The 22568-nt window shown below is 48.3% G+C and overlaps 1 protein-coding gene across 6 annotated transcripts in view; it reads left to right on the top strand.

The window, feature by feature from the left end:
• CAMK1D (calcium/calmodulin dependent protein kinase ID) overlaps positions 1–22568 on the top strand; it is a 384708-nt gene that overhangs the window by 221853 nt on the left and 140287 nt on the right. For all 6 annotated transcript variants that reach the window (XM_058282400.1, XM_058282401.2, XM_058282398.2 and 3 more), the window contains exon 3: positions 16136–16210. In XM_058282400.1, coding sequence (XP_058138383.1) covers positions 16136–16210 — 75 coding nt within the window. The remainder of the gene's footprint in view (positions 1–16135; positions 16211–22568) is intronic.

Raw genomic sequence — 22568 nt, 5'->3', positions numbered from 1 at the left:
CTTGCACATGCTGTCCCCTCCCCCTGGCACGCTCGCTTCCCCTGCCTGGCAGACTTGCCAGGACCCAGAGGGCAGCCCCTGCCCCCAAGGCCACTCTGAGCAAGCCCAGCACTGGGCAGCGCTCTCGAGGTGGCTGTGGGCAGGACACCGATGGCCCTGCGGTGGGGTACGGTTACAGCCACGTCTGCCCACTGCCCGGGCCCGCGTGCCGCAGGCTGCAGGGGCTGGGTGTGGCTTGTCCCTGCACGCCCCTGCCTGGCACCACAGTCCACTTGCGATGCTGCAGGAAGCCCGCGTCTGTGAGCTTTCTGCCAGCTCGAGCAGTGCCCCCATGCAATCCCGGGTCTCTGGCACTCGGCCCCTCTGCCGCCCTGTGGCCCAGATGCTAAGCCCCCCACCAGCGCCAGCATCCTCCCACCCCCCAAGGAGAAGAGGAGGAAGGAGGGAAACCCACCCCAGGCCCCCGCCGAGGCCACGCCCTTCCCGTGCGCCCCGGAGCTGCCAGTCTTCCCTCCCCAGGCTGAACGTTATCTCCCCCCGCCCAAGTCCCCTGAGTGGCCGCCCTCCCGCTCCCCTGGGTTCTGCTGCTCGAGTCCCAAACTCCGCCTCGTGGGCCGTTGTACCACGTGCTTTAGCCTGGGCCTAAGGAGAGTGCCCCAGTTGTACGAAGGCATGTGTGTGCGCGCGTCACACCCACCCCATACCCACACCCACCTCTCCCGTTTGTGCAGTGTCAGCTTCTTCCCGGTTTTAACATGACTTTTTTTTTGGTCTTTATTTTTTTAATGTTACATTCAAAAAATATGAGGTTCCCCTATACTCCCCCCCTCACCCCACTCCTCCCCCCATAACAATAACCTCCTCCATCATCATGGGACATTCATTGCACTTGGTGAATACATCTCTGAGCACCGCTGCACCTCATGGTCAATGGTCCACACCATAGCTCACACTCTCCCCTAGTCCACCCAGTGGGCCATGGGAGGACATACAATGTCCGGTGACTGTCCCTGCAGCACCATCCAGGACAACTCCAACCCCCGAAAATGCCCCCATATCACATCTCTTCCTCCCACTCCCTACCCTCTGCAGCCACCATGGCCACTTTCTCCACATCAATGCCACGTTTTCTTCGATTACTAATCACAATAGTTCATGAATAGAATATCAGTAAGTCCACTCTAATCCATACTCGGCTTTTTAAGAAGCAGCATGTTCGTCTCTGGGGGGCTGACTTTTGGCAGACAACTTTTCCCTTTGGGTCTGGAAATAAGCATAATAGCGTTTGCTGGGTGGAGGAGGGAAGAAACCTTCTTATTCTACTTCTGAATTGTTTGTTGCAATGGTTTCCTTTTTCGTTTGCTTTTTTATTTATTTTTTTAAGATTTATTTTATTTATTTCTCTCACCTTCACCCCTGTTGTCTGCTCTCTGTGTCCATTCGCTGTGTGTTCTTCTGTGTCTGCTTGCATTCTTGTCATATGGCACTGGGAAACTGTGTTGCTTTTTTTGTTGCGTCATCTTGCTGCGTCAGCTCTCCGTGTGTGCAGGGCCACTCCTGGGCAGGCTGCGCTTTTTTTTTTTTTTTTTGCGGGGGCGGCTCTCCTTGTGGGGTGCGCTCCTTGTGCATGGGGTACCCCTACATGGGGGACACCCCTCCGTGGCACGGCACTCCTTGTGCATGGCAGCACTGCACATGGGCCAGCTCATCACACAGGTCAGGAGGGCCTGGAGATCGAACCCTGGACCCTCCATATGGTAGGCAGATGCTCTATTCGTTGAGCCACAACCACTTCTCTTTTTTTTTTTTAAAGATTTATTTCTGTATTTATTTCTCTCCCCTCCCCGCCCCCCGTTGTCTGTTCTCTGTGTCTATTTGCTGCGTCTTGTTTCTTTGTCCGCTTCTGTTGTCAGCGGCACAGGAATCTGTGTCTCTTTTTGTTGAGTCATCTTGTTGATGTTGTGTCAGCTCTCCGTGTGGGCGGCACCATTCCTGGGCAGGCTGCACTTTCTTTCGCGCTGGGCAGCTCTCCTTACAGGGTGCACTCCTTGCACGTGGGGCTCCCCTACGCGGGGGACACCCCCACGTGGCAGGGCACTCCTTGCACGCATCAGCACTGCGCATGGGCCAGCTCACCACATGGGTCAGGAGGCCCGGGGTTTGAACCGCGGACCTCCCATGTGGTAGGCGGACGCCCTAACCACTGGGCCAAGTCCGCCGTCCTTTTATGTTTTCTTTGTTAATAGCAGATCCTCTGTAAAAATAAATTCTTAAGTAGTCTGTCGAGACGGAAACAGGAAAGGTCATGTTTTATCAGCATGAATGCATCATTCCCACCCGATCACATTTATTTACTATCAGTTTATTGGCGAGAAGACATTAAGCTGGTGAGCTCTGCTGCTTTCACCGGGGATCTCTATTGCATTTGGGTTCGTACAGGTTGTGTTTCATTAAATTTTCTAAAATGTCTATTGAGAACCTGGAATACTTGGGGGCCACCAGATGAAAAACCACTGGGGAACATGGCCTTGAAGCAGTCTAGCCATTGGGCGAGCATGCTTTGATATGTGGTGGAAACCTCTTTTATCCTGGCTCCGGGAGGACAGAGGCCCCTGAAGGATACCTGGCAGCCGGCGTGTGGCCTCGGCCAGCCTGTCCCTGCTCGCTGGCCAGCAGCTGAGGCCACCGCTTGGGCACGTCAGCTTCTCTGCCTGAACCCAGGGGGCTGCAAACCTCGTGTGATCGCCGAGGGCAGTGCGCGCCCTGGGCCGCTCCCGCCCCGCGTGGCACGGCCGCGTCCCTGGCCCCCTTTCCACTGGTGGCGTAGGGAACTGCACGAGGAAGTCCTGGGTGCCAGCCCCAGCCTCCCAGCAGCATTGTTCCTGGGAATGTGCACCCCGAGCTCGCCCGGGAAGCTTCTTCAGAGTTAGCCTCCTCTCCGCTGTCCCAGCCTTTGGCTTCTCACAGCCTTGTATTAGCAGGACGTCGTATACCTGAAACCTCAGAGGTGCCTGGCATTTAACGTCCGTCTCCTGCAGGCCCGTGACTGGAGAGGCCGTGTGTGTAACGCGCACTTGCTTTTTTTTTTCATGGTACTGGGGGCCGGGGCATGAGCCCCAGGCCTGGTACGGGGGAGGCTGGAGCCACGTCGGCTCCCCGAGTTGGGTTTTCCCTTTGATTTGCTTGTTGTTTTGTGCTTTTTCATTTTCAGGAGGCACCAGGAGCAAACCTGGGACCTCCCGCGTGGAAAGCAGGCGCTCCCCTGCTTGAGCCACAGCCTCCCCCAGCAGACACCTTGTATTAGTGAGAAATCATCGACCGAGCCAAACACGCCCTTCACTCTTATGGAGAAGAAACTCACTCTTGTGTCTCAAGAAAGAAAATGAATACACACCGATTAGATCTGTTTTTTTAAAAAATTACATTTATATGTATATACACACACACACACCTACACAACCAGCCACAAACACCCTCACGAATTCCCAACATGTAAGTGCTTGAAGAATGTTTTCTTTCTGTTTGAAAGTGCCTGAATCTCTGAGGTTGGCTTCTGACCTGAGCCAGCTGTGTCACAGCTTTAATTACTGATGTGCAAAAAAAAAAAAAAAAAAATTAGGCTTGATTCTGCCCTGTTCTCTCTGAATGCGGGTACTTCCCTAGAAGAGGCGGGACATTTTTCGGTGTGAGTTCCGTTCCCCTGAAGACAGAGTGCTTCTGAGGCAGGTGTTGGGAGCAGACCTTCCCCTTTCTCTAGTTTATCCTATTTACTGTTTTCGCCTTGTTTTCCTTCCGTCCCCGTAGATCTGTCACAGCACTCCAGCCGAGATGCCCCAGGTCGTGTTCCCGTGCTGAGCTTGTCCTCCTGTGCCCACCTCTGTGTGTGCCCGGCCCCGATGCCGCCAGGCCTGCGCCTTCCCGGGCTGTGCGGCTGAGCCCCCTTGCCGGGTGCCTGTGGGGTGGGCAGTACCCTGGGGGTACAGGGCCCCCACTGCCGGAATCCACCCAGAGGAGTGGTAGGAGAGAAAGGAGAGTCAAACCTTGCCCCAAGACCTTATTTTGGATCTCGTTCACTTATGCTGACAGAAATGCAGTGTATCTGAGCTGGAGGCCTTTGTGCTGCTCCTCGAACTCAAGCCTGGCGTTTTCCGACAGACATTCAGTGTGTCTGAGTCAGACGGCTGGGCAGGCAGTGGCCAGTCAATCGATCCTCAGCAGCATTTCATGTATGACTGGCTTCCAAATGCTTTCCCACGGAGAACAGCAGCAAATCCCAACACAAACTTCCTGAGATGCCATTGGATGCGGTTTCTCACACCAGTGGAGCAAGGACCAGTTAGACGAGCCCCTTGATGTCCTCCGAGACCCCAGGTGTCTAATCCCATATTAAAAATATCCAGAGAAATATATATTACACTTGGACACAGAGTTATACCCCCAAAAAACCAAAAACCCCAAAGAAGGAAACAACAGTCTTCTCTTACTTGTATTTCAGAGCCTTGCTAAGGAATACCAGTAGCAAATGCTAAAGCTAGCCAGTGGGAATGTGCTCATTTTTTCATACTGTTTTCCCAAGAGAAGTAATGTGTGGCCCATGTGTCCTTGAACTTTTCTCCTCAGGACATCCTGAATCTACCTTGAACATCAAACTCATCATGAAATAAATGATTCAGCCAAGACTGCGCATTTACCACTTCCCAAGGATCAGTCAGCATCCGAGGGTCTCGGTGGCTTAGTAACACCCAGCGGGTCTCAGGTTTTGCTGAACATTGGAATCATTTCATCTGCACGTTTTAAAACCCTGCAAATAATGCTACCATTTGGCGCGTTTGAGACCCCCTGGTTGCTTATCACGAGTGGCAACAAGAGAAGGAAATTTGGGGAGTCAACCCTCCTCACCTTTTTTGGTTCAGATAGCCAGCCTTTTTTTTTTTGAGTGTCTTTGGTCTCTGAGACTTTAGGAAGAACAGAATTAACTGCTCACTCGCTCATCCATGCATCCATCCATCCATCCATCCATCCATCCATCCATCCATCCATCCCTTCCTTCCTTCTTCCGCAAACATTGCTTGAGTGCTGAGCACATGCAAAGCGGTGAGCTCTCAGGGATTCCACACTGAGTTGGATCCTTGCCGGTGCACATCTCTTTGCTAGTACTGGACCTGACACATTCCTCCTTTGAACTGAGGCCTCCCCTCCTGCCCTTCTGGAGCTACACTAGCCACGTGCAGATCACTTGAGGTTTTTGTGAGGGCTTGACTAGGGGAGATGGAAAGGAAAGGAAGGTCTCTTCCGTGCCAACAACCCGTATCTCGAGGCATGCTGTTCCCCATCTAACTGGCAAATTCACCCATGCGGAAGGAGAGCCACGGACGCGGGAGCTGTAGTTCAGGCTTTCCTGGGACCAGCAGCAGCTCAGAGCAGAGACCGGGACACCCCAGTGCACTTGGCCTCGTCATGGTGATGGACCTGTTGATTGTCCAAGCTGGAAAGGCCCTGTCTGGCTGGTTCATTTCCAGATGAGGAAAATGAGGCTTCGGGAAGCGATGCGACCATTCCAGGGCGCACCATCAGTGATGGAGCCGGAGACAGACGGGCTTGGCCTGCGTCCCTGCTTCCGGGTGCTGGCTGCCCTTCGTCTTGGGCCCTCCCAGGTCCATGGGTGCCTGCGATGCTTTGAAGAAAGCAGGGTCTGCTGTGCTCAAGGGGTTTTGTGGTGTGTTTTTAAGGATTCAAAGCAAAACATGTCCCAATGAGAGAGTATCAACCTGTGATACTTAATCCTTAAACAACAAAACTGGGGTACAGGCCTGAGATGTGGTTGATGGAGGCACCGTGTAAAGACCAGTCTCCCGGTGGTTATAGCGCCATCTGCTGGCAGCCGAGAGGGGCGGCCGACGCTTGGAGTTTGAATTCTGGTTATCCCCTGGGCGTGCATCCCCTCCCTCCCTCCCCTTCCTCCCTTCTTTCTCACTCTCTCGCTCTCACTCTTTTTCCTTTTTCTTCTGTTTTTTTTTTTTTTTCTGTAGTCCATGGTTTAACTTAGAGTTCACTGTGTTGTGACGATCCATGGAGTTTTTAAAAAAATTTATTCTAGTAACATATATAACTAAAATATGCTTTTTTTAATTAAAGTTTTTTCTTTTTAAATTTTGTGGTACTGGGGTTGGAGATTGAACCCTGGACCTCATATATGGGAAGCCAGAGCTCAACGACTGACTACACCGGCTCCCCCCAGTTGGTTCTTTTGTTTGTTCATTTGTTTTGCTTTTGTTTTCAAGAGGTACCAGGAATTGAACCTGGCACCTCATATGTGGGAAGCACTCAAAATACAAATGCACATTTTTCTGTTCTCTAAATACACATTTTTCTTTTTTTGAGGTATGGGGGCCTGGGGATTAAACTCAGGACCTTGCCTGTGGGAAGGCAGCGTTAACCACTGAGCCACATCAGCTTCCTGAGTTGGCTTTTGTTTGTTTGTTTTGCTTGTTTGTTTTTTTCAGGAGGCACCGGGAACTGAACCGGGGACTTCCCATGTGAGAAGTGGGTGCTCAACAGCCTGAGCCACATCTGCTCTCCAAATCTACATTCTTAATAGACAAAGTCAATCTCTCTGTCTCTCTCTCTCTTTGCGTGTGTCTATTTGTGTGTAGTGTATAATGTATTATATAAGATATACAGAACATGAGAGACCACATGTTTTAATAACTATTTAACAACAGAGAGTATCATATCAGAATGTTTTTAATGAATAGTTCAAAATCTTTCAGCTAGGGTAGTGTCAGAGCTGGACCCAATCTAGACTCCTGACTGTGCAGTTAAATCACTGTATATTTCTTTGTGCCCAGCATTGTGCATATATTTTGGGGTTGAAAAAAATGGTAAAGTGGAAGTCCCTTCTCCAGCTCAGCATACTTTCCAGCACTAACTAGGGAACCATGACTGGTTTGATATGTATCCCTCTAGACTTTTTTTTCCTGCACACGAAATCATTTAAATATGCACACATGTGCATGCAATCAGATACTTAGGCTACAATGTGGTAAGTACAGCAGTAGGGGCAATGAAAGAGCTGGGGGGACCCAGGGGAGGGGAGATCTGCCCTGGGAGAGGTCTTCAGTGGAGGTGATGTGGAAAGAAGTCTTGGAGGGTGGGCAGTTTAGCCGGAAGGGACGAAGCTATGAGTTCACCCAAGGGGACAGAGAAGAGGGTGTGCCACGGTGGGGAGGACGGGGTGTGCCCCAAAGGGGAGGGTAGAGTACACTCGGGTGGGGAGGGAGGGGTGGGCACAGGTGGGGAGGGAGAGGTGTGTCCAGGTGGGGAGGGAGAGGTGGGTGCAGGTGGGGAGGGAGAGGTGGGAGCAGGTGGGGAGGGGCAGGTGGGAGCAGGTGGGAGGGAGAGGTGGGTGCGTGTGGGGAGGGACAGGTGGGAGCAGGTGGGAGGGAGAGGTGGGTGCAGGTGGGGAGGGAGAGGTGGGTGCAGATGGGGAGGGACAGGTGGGTGCAGGTGGGGAGGGACAGGTGGGCGCAGGTGGGAGGGAGAGGTGGGCCCAAGAGCTGCCTGTACTGTAGTGCTTTGGTGTGAGGCAGGGTCTGAGGATGAGCGGGGATGGGCAGGTGAGGGCCAGGTCGTCTGGTTCCTTCTGGCCTGCCGGGAGCCGTCGCAGGGTGTCGGCTAAGAAGTCAGGTCCATTCTGTTCAAGAATGACCGCTCGGCAGTCCGCAGAGAGACTGGTTAGAGGAGAGCAGGGCCAGGGCGGGAGCGAGCATGATGCGTGGGCTACACGGGCCAGTTGTGGATCAAGTAGAAATGAGAAGGCCTGCGTGGTCGTTGCTTTGCGAGCGAGCTACGAGAGCATCCGGGAGTGCCCCGTTCTGGTAGGAAAGTGAAAGGTAATATGTTTTCATACCATCTGGCAGGTATTTCAGCTTGATCACTTCCCCCTGTGACCGACGATATCCCAATTTTCTTAGCATTATTTCCTGCGCTGTTTTTAACGGAGGGAAAAAAAAAATCTGCCCCAAGAAAAGGAGGAAATGATGGTTGGTTTGTTTTTTTTCATTTCAAGAAAACAGACGCATTTGTGCAGACAAACAGAAATGTTGGCCAAGATGTCAGAACACTCTTCAAATGTGGTTGAGGCAATTTGGCCGTGCCAGAGAGCCAGCGTCTCTTGACTGTGAAGGCCATTTACAATTTCTGGGCCTTTAGAGAGAGTGGGTGAGTGGGGGGAGGCGGAGGCCTGGCCCCTGTGGTCCAGGCCTGCGGGGGGCTTGCTCTCCCTTGCAGCGGCTTTCCCTGCCCGGGACCGTGAGACCGTGAGCCCCAGACCTGCCTGGACGGCAGCTGGCCCTGCGCAGGCCCCGTCCCCCCTGCCCTCGGGGGCCCCCTCCCACCTCACGCCCTCATCTCCTGCCGTGCCTTCTGCTGACACCCCTTCATCTCCTGTCCTCTTGAACCTGAGAAGGTACATGACCATTTCCAGAGAACCGTGATGCCGGGGAAAGGGGTTTTGTTGCCTTTTCTTCCCTCCGACTCTGCCTAATTCCTGCCCCCATTTTTAATTTTTTTGCCCTTGAGATCAGTAAACCCTGATAGGATGAGAAGCAGCAAGAAAATGCTTTTCATTCTGTCCCTTTCTCATTTGTGATTTTCTCACTGTCCTCCTTTAACCCGGGATCTTGAACTTGTGGAGAACGAGGCTGGAGGGAGAGTGGAGGTGGCCCCATTTCACGGACGCGCGTGCATTCAGCAGCCTGCCTTCCCTTTGGAGTGGAGCCGACTTGTGCATTTGGCTCTGATGGTTTTTTTTTTTTTTGCATGAGTTAATTTCAAAATGCTCTCCTGGCGCTTTCTGGGATTTTCCTGCCAGGCTGTCAGTTGCCGTGCAGCGGGAGGCTGCGTCGTTGCCCGTGTGATGACTTCCCATTCCGATTTTCCCTCTCTGCTGGGACCCCTGCCCTCCACCTGCCTCTTCAGTCGTCTTTGGGATCATGAAGGTGTCAGTGTAAATTGTCATAGAAACGGTTTACCCTCTGTAAGTAGACTTATCAGCCAATGTTTACCCTTGACCTTGTAGATAAGAGGTGAAAATTGAGTGTGATGCTTTTTATCACCTCGAGTTGCTTTCGGTGACATTTTTTTAAAAAATAAAATTTTATTGAAGTATATCATTCATATATGAACATACATAAACAATAAAGTATAATAAAATTTGTGAGCTTACAGAACACACATGCATATCATCATACAGGGCTTCTGTACATCACCCCACCACCAATACCTTGCATTGTTGTGAAACATTTGCTACAAACTATGAAAGAACATCATCAAAATATAACTACTAACTATAACCCACATCTCATATTTGGTGTATTTCCCCCCCAACCCATCCAGTTATTAGCATGCTATATTACATATTTGTTACAATTCAGGAAAAAATGGGCTCACGCTTGTCCCGTTACCCCCAGTCCTTCTTCCCCCCTGGATTCCCCGTGTCGTCCAGTCCCATGCCCTGAACAGCCCATGCGGAGTGGACACTCAGTGGCCCTCGTTTTCAACACAGAGTTGTGCTGTCATCACCTCGGTCAATTTTAGCACATTTTCATAACTCCAAAAGGAAATATCCCATACCCCCTTATACCCCCACCCCCGTTTTTGTCCCTTATTACTGCTTCTTTCTGTGCACGTTTTAGAAGTGTGTGCTGTCGGGGGTGAACGTTCCTCACGTGTGGAGGTCCTCTTGGCAGGGCTTTGAGAAAACTGAATATCGGCCTACAGGGATTTAGCTGTGCCGGCTTCTAGAGCTCCCATCTTCCGCTTGCCCGTTGCTGCCATCCCAGCGTCTTTTCTCTGTCCTCCTCCTCCTCCTTTGGATGACATTAGCAGAAGGGATGCGCCTTCTAAGTGTTATTTCCGGACTCCCAGTGATTCCTTCTGCTCGTGGCCATCTCTTCCCCCGGCTGGTTCACCTCGACCCACTGGGACTTCATCTGTCAGGGTGATTACAGCCAAGCCTCTCGAGAGCTCCCACTGGCTTTCAGGGTAGTTCAGCACTTGCCAAAGTCTCCGCACCCCCCAGAGGTGGATGTACCGTTAGTGATGGCGTTAATACCTTGACTTTGGGTATCGTAATTTTACACAAATAACTGAATGAATTTATATGAGCTTTTCCATAGTCTGCTTATAACTTAGGTTATAGCATAATTGCTTTAAATCGGCTTGGGCATCAGGAAAGACTTCGGTTATCAGCAATGCCAATTACTACTTGCATGATCTTGGGATCCTTATTTAATCTCTTGAGATCTTAGTTTCCCTCTTTTAAAAATGAGTAAAGTAATATCCAGTTTGTAAGTTTGTTGTTAGTATTAAAATAATTTAAAAATAACTGGTCGGGTCTTGCCTCATAGGTAACCTTCAATAAATGATGTAAAATGCACTGGGAGCAGGTATAGCTCAGCGGTTGAGCACCTGCCTTGCACGTACAACGTCCTGGGTTCAGTCCCCAGTACCTCCTAAAAAAAAAAAAAAAAAGAAAAAATGCAGCACAGGCCTAAAGAAAGTTATAAAAATTAGTTCATCACTAGGTTTAATGCGTTGCATCCAGGAGACGGAGGACATTGCATTTATTACAAAAGAGCCATAGTGGAAATATTTGATAAAGCAACGTAAGAGACGATGTCAATCTTCCAAGCATTAAAAAGGTAGAATGTGAGACCTATAGACTGGGGACTTGACTTCAGCGCGCAGCAAAATTCTGCAACTGATAATTAAGCGGGTGGTTTGTGACCATTTAGTAAAGACCGTTGTGGTTCCCTGGAGCCAATATGGGTTTTCTAAGAGCAAATTTTCCCCAACGTCCCAGTTCCCTTTTACTTGGTGCTGTGTAGTGTGGAAAGCTAAGGAATGGCTTAGAAAGCCAAGGAAGTCAGCCGAGCGTCTGGTCATCCTCTCTGATGGGAAGGTGTGGGCTGGATGGCGCTGCTGGGCTCAGAAGCGGACAGCAGCTGAAGTGGGCTGAATAACGTGGCGTCCTGATGGGCGTCTCCAGTGGGGTACTCCGGGGCTCTGACGGATAACCTTCCTGTTAAAGATTTTCCTTAGGATTTGGGATGAAGACATCTGGATGGGTGTTCCCCAGTTGGGAGGGATAGTGAGAACAGAAGGTGAGAGAATCGAGATTCAGAATACTCCCTATCGCCTAAAACTCTGCATGGAACTCTTGTGTTAATTTCCTAGGCTGCTCATGCAAGTACTATGAAATGGGTTGGGTTAAACAGTGGAAATTTATTCCCTCGCGTGGCGTTCTGGGGCTGGCTGCTGGCGATCCTTGGTCCGTAGCGTGTCATAGGGCCGACGTGCGTGGAGGCGCCTGGGTTCTCCTTCTCTTCTGGGTTCTGTTGATGGCCAGCTTCTGGCTGCTTGCTGTGGCCTTCTCTCTCTCTGTCTCCGTCTGGATTTCATTCTCTTCTGAAGGCCTCCGGCGACCGGATTACGACCCGTCCTGATGGAGCTGGGCCACACCTTACCTGAAGTGACCTCATCAGTGGTCCTTCTTAAAATGGCTCATGCCCGCAGGAATGGGCTGAGTTTAAGGGCATGCTCTTCTAGGGTCCAGACAGCTCCCAAGCCCCACCAGCCCCCAAAGACTGCATTTGACCAAGCTAGAGGTAAAGAGCTCAAATTTAAAACATGAAGCCTTGAGTACAGAGGAGATCTGGTGTGCCAGAAGTTCAAATAAAAATGATCTGGTGATTTAATTGACCTTAAGTTTCATTTTCTTTCCCTTTCTCCCTCCCTCCCTCCTCCCCCCTTTCTCCCTCTCCTCCCTTCCATTCTTTCCTTTCTTCCTTCTTGAATGACCTACCTGCCACATACTTTTATTGGCATTGGAGGGGACAGTACTGAATGAAACAGTAAAAAATCCCTGCCTACATGGAGCTTATATTCTTATACTCCAACAGTTGCGCAGCTGTAAAAAAGTGAGCCCAATGATAGGTTTTATTTGCAGAAGGACAGTATCCGCTCTTGGTGGTTAGTAGTTTTACTCTGTTATTTAGGATCTTATTCTTGATAGTATATTTTATTTTTTATTTTTAAAGATTTATTTATTTATTTAATTCCCCCCCACCCTGGTTGTCTGTTCTCTGTGTCTATTTGCTGCGTCTTGTTTCTTTGTCCGCTTCTGTTGTCGTCAGCGGCACGGGAAGTGTGGGCAATGCCATTCCTGGGCAGGCTGCACTTTCTTTCGCGCTGGGCGGCTCTCCTATGCGGGGGACACCCCTGCGTGGCGCAGCACTCCTTGCGCGCATCAGCACTGCACAAGGGCCAGCTCCACACGGGTCGAGGATGCCCGGGGTTTGAACCGTGGACCTCCCATGTGGTAGACGGACGCCCTAACCACTGGACCAAGTCTGTTTCCTGATAGTATACTTTATACTGAGAAAACTTTCAGTTCTGAAAAGTCTGGATAGACAGGAGTGACAAAGTGATGAGAGGTTTGCAAACCCTATTGCAGGAGGCTTGGTCTCATCCACCACTAAATTCGTGTAGTATCTAGCATGCTACCTACCATGTAGAGGTGACCAACAAATATTTGTTGAATGCATAATGCAAAGAGCAGAATTCAGCATGTGGTAAGCATTTGCTATGGAAGAGATTCTAAGCCAATGCTCAGGCAGTGAAATTCATTCTTCCCAGAGTCCTAGAAATGTGTGGATGCTCATACGGCATTCCTTGGAGATCACCTATATACTAAAATCATGTTCACATTTAAATTTCAGCTTTCGTAAATCTTAAAGAGTCTGAGGGTGGAATAAAGTACCTGGGAACAGATGTGGGAGACTAGAATGTTTTCTTTCATCATGTTCCAACAGCTACAAGCTAATTAAACCACTTTTCTTAAGCGGCATTCAAGAGGCCCATTTAGAATTTATCTGGAATTTCTAAACTATGCTTTTTCAAATGTCATCCATCCCAGCTCGGCTCCCATCATTTCCTGTGTGCTGACCCACAATGGACCCTGCCTTCTTTGAACTTGGAAACCATTCTAGAAAGTTTAGCATTTAATTTTCTCCATTTAAATGATATGCTTTTTTGAGGGCAAAAGCCTTATTTCTTATATATTCTTGTATTCTCCCACACACAGAAGCATAATGCATTATAACTGCTTCATTCCTTGGTTCAAGAGTTAAGAGGGATAGTCAGCGGACGTATCTTTCTAGCTGCTGCACGACTGCTATTTGGGATTTTCTTCTCTATCTCTAAGACCTCTCTGGAACGTGGCAGTGGATGGAAATGTATTTCTAGTTAGTGCTCATGTAAGACTTGGCAGGTTAATTGGTCTTTAACTTCTCTGTCTCTTGTATCCAAGGAAGGTGTTAGTTTGCCAGAGGCTGTCTGTGCAAAAATACCAGAAATGGGTTGGCTTTTATAAAGGGGATTTGTTTGGGTTGAAAACTTACAGTTCCATGGCTGTGAAATGTCCAAATCAAGGCATCAGAGATGCTTTCTCATCAAATGTTGGCTGCCGGCAGATCCTGGAGTCTTGCCACATGGTGAGGCAAGATGGCGGGTCTACATTCTCCTGGAGCTCATCTGTGGGTGGACAGGCATCTCTGCCTGGACCTCATCGTCTTGAGCCTCTCAGGGCTTCTGTATTTCTGCAGCTGTAGGCTAACCTGGAGTCCTCTCTCTCACATGGCTGGGTCAAAATGGTGGAGCTCCCTTTTCTGTGTGTGTGTCTTTCTCTCTGTGTTCCCAGTTTATATAAAACCCAGCAAGAGGGTGGAGACCCAGCCTTGGTCACACCTCACTGACATAGTCTAATCAAAAGCTCTAAAGTGATCTACTCAAGTGATCTAATCAAAGAACCCTTAACTGAATTTAATGCAATCAACCTCCCCCCCCCCCCCCCAGGAATGGATTAGTTCAAGAGCATTCTTTTCTGGGATTCACAAAATTCAAACTGTCACAGAAGGAAATCATATTCTTAATTTGTAAGAGTCCCAGTTTGGCCAGGCTGGTGCTTTCTATGTAGGTCATAGTCAATCTGTTTTAATGCTTGCATTCCAAGGGCAGCAAGGACTGAGGATCGCACGTGCAAATTTCCAAGCCCAGTTTAGCGGCTGATTGACCATGATTCATGTAACGAGGTTTGCCAGATTTAGCCTATAAAAACACAGGGTGCCCAGTTAAATTTGGATTTCAGATAAACATGATGATGTATTTAGGATGTACTTATACTATACAAAGTGTTCATTATCTAAAATTCAAATTTAACTGGGCACCTTGCATTTTTTCTTGGCAACTCAACATGTAACCCCATCCTTCTCATCTTCCTAAAAGACTAAGCCCTTCTCCACACCCTTTCCAATTAACTTGACTGAAAGGAAGTGGTAATTTTGCCCATACAATTGATCCCCTTGACAATTTTAGAAATTTTTAAAATGGGAAAGTCCATACACTATATACTTTGTGTGGATGAATTCTTTCAGGTATGTCCAGTAATGATAATGTTTTAGAGTTCTAGGTTTCAGCAATCCCAACTTTAACTGATCTCTCTTGGTATTCTATGAAGTGTAGCTACTTGGTTCATATATTGCTGATATATAAATAAGTAGGCTGTAAGCACTGATACCAAGGGAAATGTGAATTTAGTATCTTTCCTATCACTTAAGCTCCTACAAACAACTGCGTTTACTAATAAGAGCTGTAGAATTTTGTTTTTAAATGGCCGCTCTTAATTATTTTGTTCTATTCTTTCAACTTCTGTTCAAAGGGAAAAGAACATTCTCATTTGTTCCACCTTGTGAACTTCTTTTTGAGGGGAAGACATCTCCTGCTTAGGAAAACTGCATCCATTTTCTCCTAACTAAATAATGTTACTTCTTGCTGTTCTGTGGCAACAACCTTTAAACGCCATTCATTTGGCCAGCAAACATTTATTAAGCAGATCCGTGTTAGGCATACGCGGGGAACAAAATGAATAACACATGGCCCCTGCTCTCAGGGCTCGCAGAAAGCGGCACAGTAAGTGCTTGCCTTTCAATTGCGCAGCAGTCATTTCAGTGAAAGGATTGTGGGAAGAGCTAATTAGCTCACTGCGCGATGAAATAATTCTTCTCGCCAACGTCGTGGAACAAATACCAGGCCTTGGGTTCCCAGCAGAACCCGCTCTGAAGTGGTCGTTCCAGGGGCTGGCACGAGGCTGTGTGTTCCCCCCTTGCTCCTGGATGGAGGGCTCTGCCACTGCGTGTGGTCCCCAGGCCAGGAGCCGCAGCGCCTCCCGACGCTGGTTAGAGATGCTCATTCTCAGGCCCACCCAGGCCCCCTGCTTGGTTGTAAGATCCCCAGGCACTTCTTTGGCACACTGAAGGTAGAGAAGGACCGGCCTCAGACAGGAGTCCTCAGAGAGCTGGTGCCCACAGATCATCTGGAGCTCTTGCTGAGACACCGGTTCCCTCACAGATTTGATGGCTTGACAGGGCGCCTGGGAATCTGCATTTCCTTCTCTCCAGCTCCCAGGAGATGCTGGTGCTGCCCGTTGGAAGAGCACGCTGTGGCTAGCGCTGGTCTGGTGTGGGGGGGGTACTGACCTGGCATCCGGTGTTGGTGGTGACATCTCGTCGCCGATGAGGGGCTGGTCTCACTTTCCTTCGCCTGCACTGGGGAACGAGACCGTGTCCCCCAAGCACACAGCCTGTCACGGGGGACTGACGAGCATGGGAGGCTACGGGAAGAGGGAGCGATTAAATTCTGATGGGGGCTTGGCCGTTGGAGTTGGGTCCTGCAAGATCCTAGGGTTTTGGCAGCTGGAGATAAGGGAGAGGGCGTTGGTGGCTGTTCTGGTCCTGAGATTTATGTGAATTAATATGTAGATGCCGGAATATACGTGGGCAGTAGGTAATCCCAAAATGCTAAACTGTAGAGTAGACGAACTGGGTGGGAATGAAGGGGAGTGGAGGGTCTAGGAGAGATATCGGTAAATGGGTCTGGGGAATGTTTGGGGCCAAGATTGTTACAAGACAATGTTACAGAGTTTGGGTCCTGTCTTCTAACATTTTCTGTGAGACCTGTGTTTTGTAAAGTTTCCCTGTCTAGTTGTGCTTACTATTGTGTATGTGTTTTCTTTTAGGATTAAGCATGAAAACATCGTCGCCCTGGAGGACATTTACGAAAGCCCCAACCACCTGTACTTGGTCATGCAGCTGTAAGTACCTTGGTTAATGGATGAGTGCAGTCCAAGGGGTAGCAAACTCAACGCCCAAAGAAGCCAGGCGGTGAAGTAAACCGATGTGGTGGGGTAGGAACGACGAAGGGCAGTGATGGGAGCTGTGGGAGAAGGGTGTGTCCCTCCAGAGGCCGTGGTGGAGTCCAGAGGTCCATCGGCCTCTCTGGTCTGGTTTGCAGCTGCTGGGCTGGATCAAAAGCCTGCAGCCCTGACCATCGCTGTTGCAGGATATCCATACTCAGTGCGAGGGCCAAGTGCTGCGTCCTGAAAGCACGCCACTGGGCCCTTGGAAGGACATACCCTCTGCCCTCCTCTTTAAATGAAACTCCCACCCTTGTCTGTGCATCCAGGGATGCGGGGAGAGGCAAGCAGACATTCCTAGCTGTGGCTTCTGGGGTCTCGCTCTGGACGACAAGTGCACATGTGACTCAAATGGGAATTCAGGCCAGATGTAAGAGACGTATAATTGGAGTGAGGCTGTAACAGTATCACCCCATTAGATTATTTCCACATACTAGTAATTTCTGGAGATTGCCAGAAGAGGAACGAGATAAAAAAGCTCAATAGTCAGAGAGTTAACTTGAACATGTGTTTTTCAAAATTTAGCATGAAATTATCCTCCCTACTCACATAAATGCCTCACTCTAAATGATATAATTCCTAGGAGTATCCCAGGACTAAATTTATTAAAATACAGTGAGGGGAAACTGCATAAGAATGTTAAGCTTTTGCTGTTACCCTGAGTCAATAAATTCTGGAACACTCTATTATTGAGCTTAAAGACTGAAGAGTGTTTTTGTTGAATCAGAATATGTACTTAAAATTTATTATTAATAGTTTTCAGACTCCGGATTGCTAGAGGTATTTAGAAGAATTGATATTTAAGCTAACAATGTATTTTTCATGTATTCTTTTTCTCCTTATAAATGTTTAAACAACACATTTACTTGGGATCATGCTAGGATGCAAAGAAGTGTTCATCGATGCATTTATTTAATCCTTCATTACCATTAAAATTGGTTTAGGGGGTTATGGATTTTTTGTATAAATAATTTATAGTGTTGAAACTGGAGGCTTATGCGCGAGTTTACAGAGTTGGACGTTGTACTCCGCCGCGAGACTGTCAGCGTCAGCTGTTTTCGGCTGCTTGGGTTCCCACTAACTCCTCAGTTCCTGAGCCTCAGACCTTGCTCATTCTTTATGCTTCTGTTATGTCACTGTATTAGTCAGGGTTCTCTAGGGAGGTAGAACCGACAGGAGATAGATCTGTAAATATCATGAGAGTTTTATAAAGATTGTCTCACGCGACTCTGGGCATGGGCAGGTTCAGATTCTGTAGGGCAGGCCACAAGCCGGGAACTCCGATGAAGGTTCTCATGGATTCCCCCGAGACCCTGGTTGAAGTAGAGCTGGAAATCCTCCCTTCCCACTGCTGAAGGCATCAGTTCTCCTTTCAAAGCCTTCAGCTGTTTGGATACTATGTCTCTCATTGTTGAAAACAATCTCAGTTGATCGTAGATGCGGTCAGCCATAGATGCGATCAACTCACTGAAGATTCAAGTCCATGAAATGTCGTACAATAACAATCAGGCAAGAACTTGCTTGACCCAACAACTGGACACCATCACCTGGCCAAGTTGTCTCATGTACTTAACCATCACAATCTGCCCCTTATCAACTTGGCAGCCATTCACATCTCTTTTAACTGTACTTAATCTCTAAATAAAAACAGTAAGTCATATTTTAGCCTAACAGCACTCAACTGTCTTGCATACAACCAGAAACACACTAAATGGATTTTTTAAAAAAATATTTCCCTTTTTTTTTTTTAAAAAAAGATTTATTTATTTATTTAATCCTCCCCCCCCCCCCCCCCCCGCCCCGGTTGTCTGTTCTTGGTGTCTATTTGCTGCGTCTTGTTTCTTTGTCCGCTTCTGTTGTTGTCAGAGGCACGGGAAGTGTGGGCGGCGCCATTCCTGGGCAGGCTGCTCTTTCTTTTCACGCTGGACGGCTTTCCTCACAGGCGCACTCCTTGCGCGTGGGGCTCCCCCACGCGGGGGACACCCTTGCGTGGCACGGCACTCCTTGCGCGCATCAGCGCTGTGCATGGCCAGCTCCACACGGGTCAAGGAGGCCCGGGGTTTGAACCGCGGACCTCCCATATGGTAGACGGACGCCCTAACCACTGGGCCAAAGTCCGTTTCCCTAAATGGATTTTTATTTTCATTTCATTTTTTCTAGTTGCTTGCTGTAGTATATGAAAATACCATGGATTTTTGTACATTAACTTGTGACCTTGCTAAATTCATTGATTAGTTCTAATCAATGTGGATTTCTTAGTATTTTCTATGTAAACAATCATGGAATCTACATGTTCTCATAACCCTAGTTGGTCCCTCCAAGGCTTCTGTTTGACAAATCTTTGATAGTTTAGGTCTTAAACATTAAATATATTTTGATGTCATAATTATATTTCTTTAAAACGTGTTCTGACAGATATTTTGAAAATTCAAACTCACCACTCTCTTAATTGTTCCTCTTCTCCATCATTATCTGTACTAGAGAGATATTTTTAAAGCAATAGCAGAAAAAAGAAGTCGGTGATAGAAAATATTTGTGTATCAAAGTATAATCCTACTGCTGAAATATTTGTTTGGCCTGAGGACTTGGCGAGTTTTGTGGTGGTGGTGGTGCTTGTTGTCCTTTTGTTTTTGTTTGGCAGGTGTCAGTGGATCTTGTCCCTGAGCCCCCAGTATTTTCTGGGCTAGTGGAAAGTTTGCCTGTGAGTGTGAGTTTGTGTGGGTTTTTTTTTTTTTTTTTTTTTTAAGGCATAGAAAGTCCTTGATTTCTAAATAGTTGGGGAGGCTCTAGAACACATTATTTTGGGGGACTGTATTTCACAATATTTGTGCCTGGGAGGTTTTTGGTTTCCTAGGCAACATCATCATCTCAAGCCACAGTTGCTCAGAAATAACAGAGGAGGCCCAACCCTCTAATTTTATTACTTACCTAATTGCTATTTCGAGTCTCGAATATTGTAGCATATTTGTTTTTGTGAGGCTGCAGCACAGTAGGCTTCATTGTTTATCGAGGTCTGTATTTAAATTTTATTTGGGTCTTTGGACAAATGTCTTCTTTTTTCAGAAGGCTATTTTTTTTGGACATTCTTCCTTAGACAGGGCGAGGTCAGTAGGACATGTAGATAGATATGTGACAGAGGAAGTGTCAGCCTGTTTAGAGTTTATTTCCCATCTGACTTTGCTTATGGAATACCAGTGCATCCATTTGGAGATGAAAAAGGGTAGCCCTCAACTCCTCCCTTCTACGTCTATAGCAACTTAGAAAGCAAAACAGTGTGAGGCTGGTACAATGCAAGCGGCATGTCAGAAAGAATTTTTTTTTTAAGAAAGCGCTTATCTCTGCCATTGAATTATAATTCTCTTTGTGGCAAGACTTCAATTTCTGAATGTAAGTAACTCCAGATTTATGTTGTCAGCCCTTAACTCTAGGCTGTCAGCTCCAACTGCCTTCTGCAGCACTCCACCTGGTTGTGTAATAGCCATCTCTCACTTATCAGATCCCTAATAAACTCCTGGATTGCCCACACAGCCTGCTGCTGCAGCTGTCTGTCTCATCTCGGCAGTGGCGACTCCCTCCCTGCAGGTACTCGGGCTGAAAACCGGCCAGTGGTCCTGGGCTCCTCTTTGTCTCTTGCACCCGACCAGCCCAGCTATGGGCAGATCCTCCCAACTTCAGCACGTAGCGAGAATCCAGCCGCTTCTCGTCTCCCCTGCTGGAGCAAGCCACCACCTGTCTAAAACCTGTCCTCCCCTGCCAACCTCACCGCCCTCCGCGGCTCCTTCCCTGCAGCCGAGCCAGCCCCTCCACGCCTCTGGTGGCAAGTCCCACGGCCTCCCAGCTCGGAGTGAGGACAGCGTCCTCCCAAGGCCTCCGGCCGCCAGCTGGCCGCCACCTCTCTGACCTTACCTTCTGCTTCTCTCTCACCCATTCATTCAGCTGCAGCCACACTGGCTGTCCCTCGGACACAGCAAGCCTTTTCCCCCAGTGACCCCTGCACCTGCCCGTCTGCTGCTGGGAGCGCCTTCCCTTCTATGTCTGCCCAGTGTCGCCTTTCCAAAGAGATAGTCCCCAGCTCCCCGTGTAAAGTCGCAGCTCCCGTCACCACCGGCCATCACACGACGTCCCCTTAATAATATTTATTCAGGTAGCATGATGACGTAAGAAAGGAGCCTGTGCATGTGTATTCACGCAGGTCATCCTCACCACAAATTCAGGAGCTGCCTCTCTCCCCGTTTCACGGGAAGGGCCTGAACAGAGAGGTGGGAGAACTTGCCCGGGCCAGCGGTGGCCGGCATCCTCTTGAGGCCCTGTGATGCACAGCCTCCTCCAGAGACCAATGACATTTTCTAGGGAAAAAACTTGTAGGCACTGTTTACGCTAATAATTGGTTTACCTGGAAAAATGCTGTTATGATTCAATAAGTTCTGAAAGCAGAGCTCCCTAGAAAATGCTTTGTATTTTGTAGTGGCTTGTAAAAAAAAGTTTTTAACAAATACTATTGCAAGAAATCAGTAGAGCAGTCTCACTTCCTTCACAGCAATCACCATGTTTCTTTCTTAAATGATTCTTAAGGGATGAATTCCATGTACTGATATTGGGACTTGGGGTGCGTTGTGCTTAATCCATGTGAAATACAAATATTTCCAGTATTTCTAATATTTCCTTCATTCCCTGATAGCGTAAAGATACGCCCAACTAGTTACCTGCTGAGCTTGGAAAACCTACGATTAAACACATATTCTTTAAAGAATATTAATTTCGTTCCTGAATACTCAGAGACATGAAAATCTGTGCAGCTTCCAAGAGAAAATATGGTTTATCTACTCCACTGGCTCATGCAGGAAGCAGTCTGAACAGTTCCCTGCTTATGGGTTTGCCAGTGTTAGCTTTCATGTGGATATTGTCTTCATAATTCATTCACTGTGTTCCCAGAAACCGTTTTAATTAGAACACAAATTATTACTCCCAATAGAAAGTCTTTTGAAAGTAGCCAAGCATAATAATGAAGCAGAGCGTGTTTCTGAATATGACACCTTCATATATTTACATATAAATGACCAGAATCTTATCTTTGTTCACCACGACACTAACTGCACGCTGGTGGGTCTGGTGATTTATGGGGTGGGTGGAGGGGTGGGGGACACAAGGCGGGAGTGTTCTCCCCAGGAGGGCTTGTTTTTGTGGAGGCGTGATACAGCCCACAGCCGCTGCCTTCTGGGAGGGCTCTGCAGGGTGCTTCGGGATCCCTGGGAAGGTGGGGGAGACCCCGGGCGTGGGGGGGGCATCGGAGTCGCTCAGGGCATGTGCTGGGCTGGGTGGAGCTGGCCTCCTGGCAGAATGGCTAGGGGAGCTTGAGGGGCTCAGTCTGGGGGAGAGTCATTGCCCGAGGGGCTCAGGCTATGGGGTCTGTGGGGTCAGTCTGTGGGGTTCAGTCTGGGGGTTCAGTCTGTGGGGTTCAGTCTGTGGGTTCAGTCTTTGGGGTTTAGTCTATGGGGTTCAGTGTGTGGGTTCAGTGTGTGGGGTTCAGTCTGGGGGTTCAGTGTGTGGGTTCAGTCTTTGGGGTTTAGTCTATGGGGTTCAGTCTGTGGGTTCAGTCTGTGGGGTTCAGTCTGGGGGTTCAGTGTGTGGGTTCAGTCTTTGGGGTTTAGTCTGTGGGGTTCAGTCTGTAAGCTTGGTGTGTGGGCTCATTCTCTCGGGGTTATTCTGTGGGGGTTCATTCTCTGAGGAGCTCAGTCCGAGGGGTTTTGTCCCCTGGGGGCTCAGTGGGGCTGGTGTGGCACTCTGGGACACCTCGGTGGGTCATATGGCTGAGATGCCCCAGAGGCAAACGTGGTTCTTCTGGCTGCTGCCGCTTTCTCCTCCTCCAGGCTCATTGCTGAAGAGGCTTTGTTATTTTTTTCTGCCATTATAAAAACCTTCAGAGATATGAAGGATTTAGAATGTTAAGAAGGTAAAAACAGAACAAAACGCCAAGGTCCTTATATAATCATGAACCAGTCTTCATAGGTTCAACCATATGAAATTGCCAATATACAATCATACTTTTAATACAATTATTTTTTACCTAAAATTTTCTAAATACTTTTAAAAAATCATCTTTCCCATTTTATCCCACTTGAATGAAATATAACATTTTTCATTAAATACTCAGGAGTTCTTTATAATATGTACAATTTAAAACTCCCATATACTTTATGAGTAGTTGTAAAATTTTTGGTAAATTATATCTGATCACTAGTACACAAACTTGAGAATT

Source organism: Dasypus novemcinctus, chromosome 20 (assembly GCF_030445035.2).
Source record: "Dasypus novemcinctus isolate mDasNov1 chromosome 20, mDasNov1.1.hap2, whole genome shotgun sequence".
Classification (NCBI taxonomy): domain Eukaryota; kingdom Metazoa; phylum Chordata; class Mammalia; order Cingulata; family Dasypodidae; genus Dasypus; species Dasypus novemcinctus.
The sequence above is the reverse complement of the archived record's forward strand: the minus strand, read 5'-3'. Positions and strand labels throughout refer to the sequence as shown.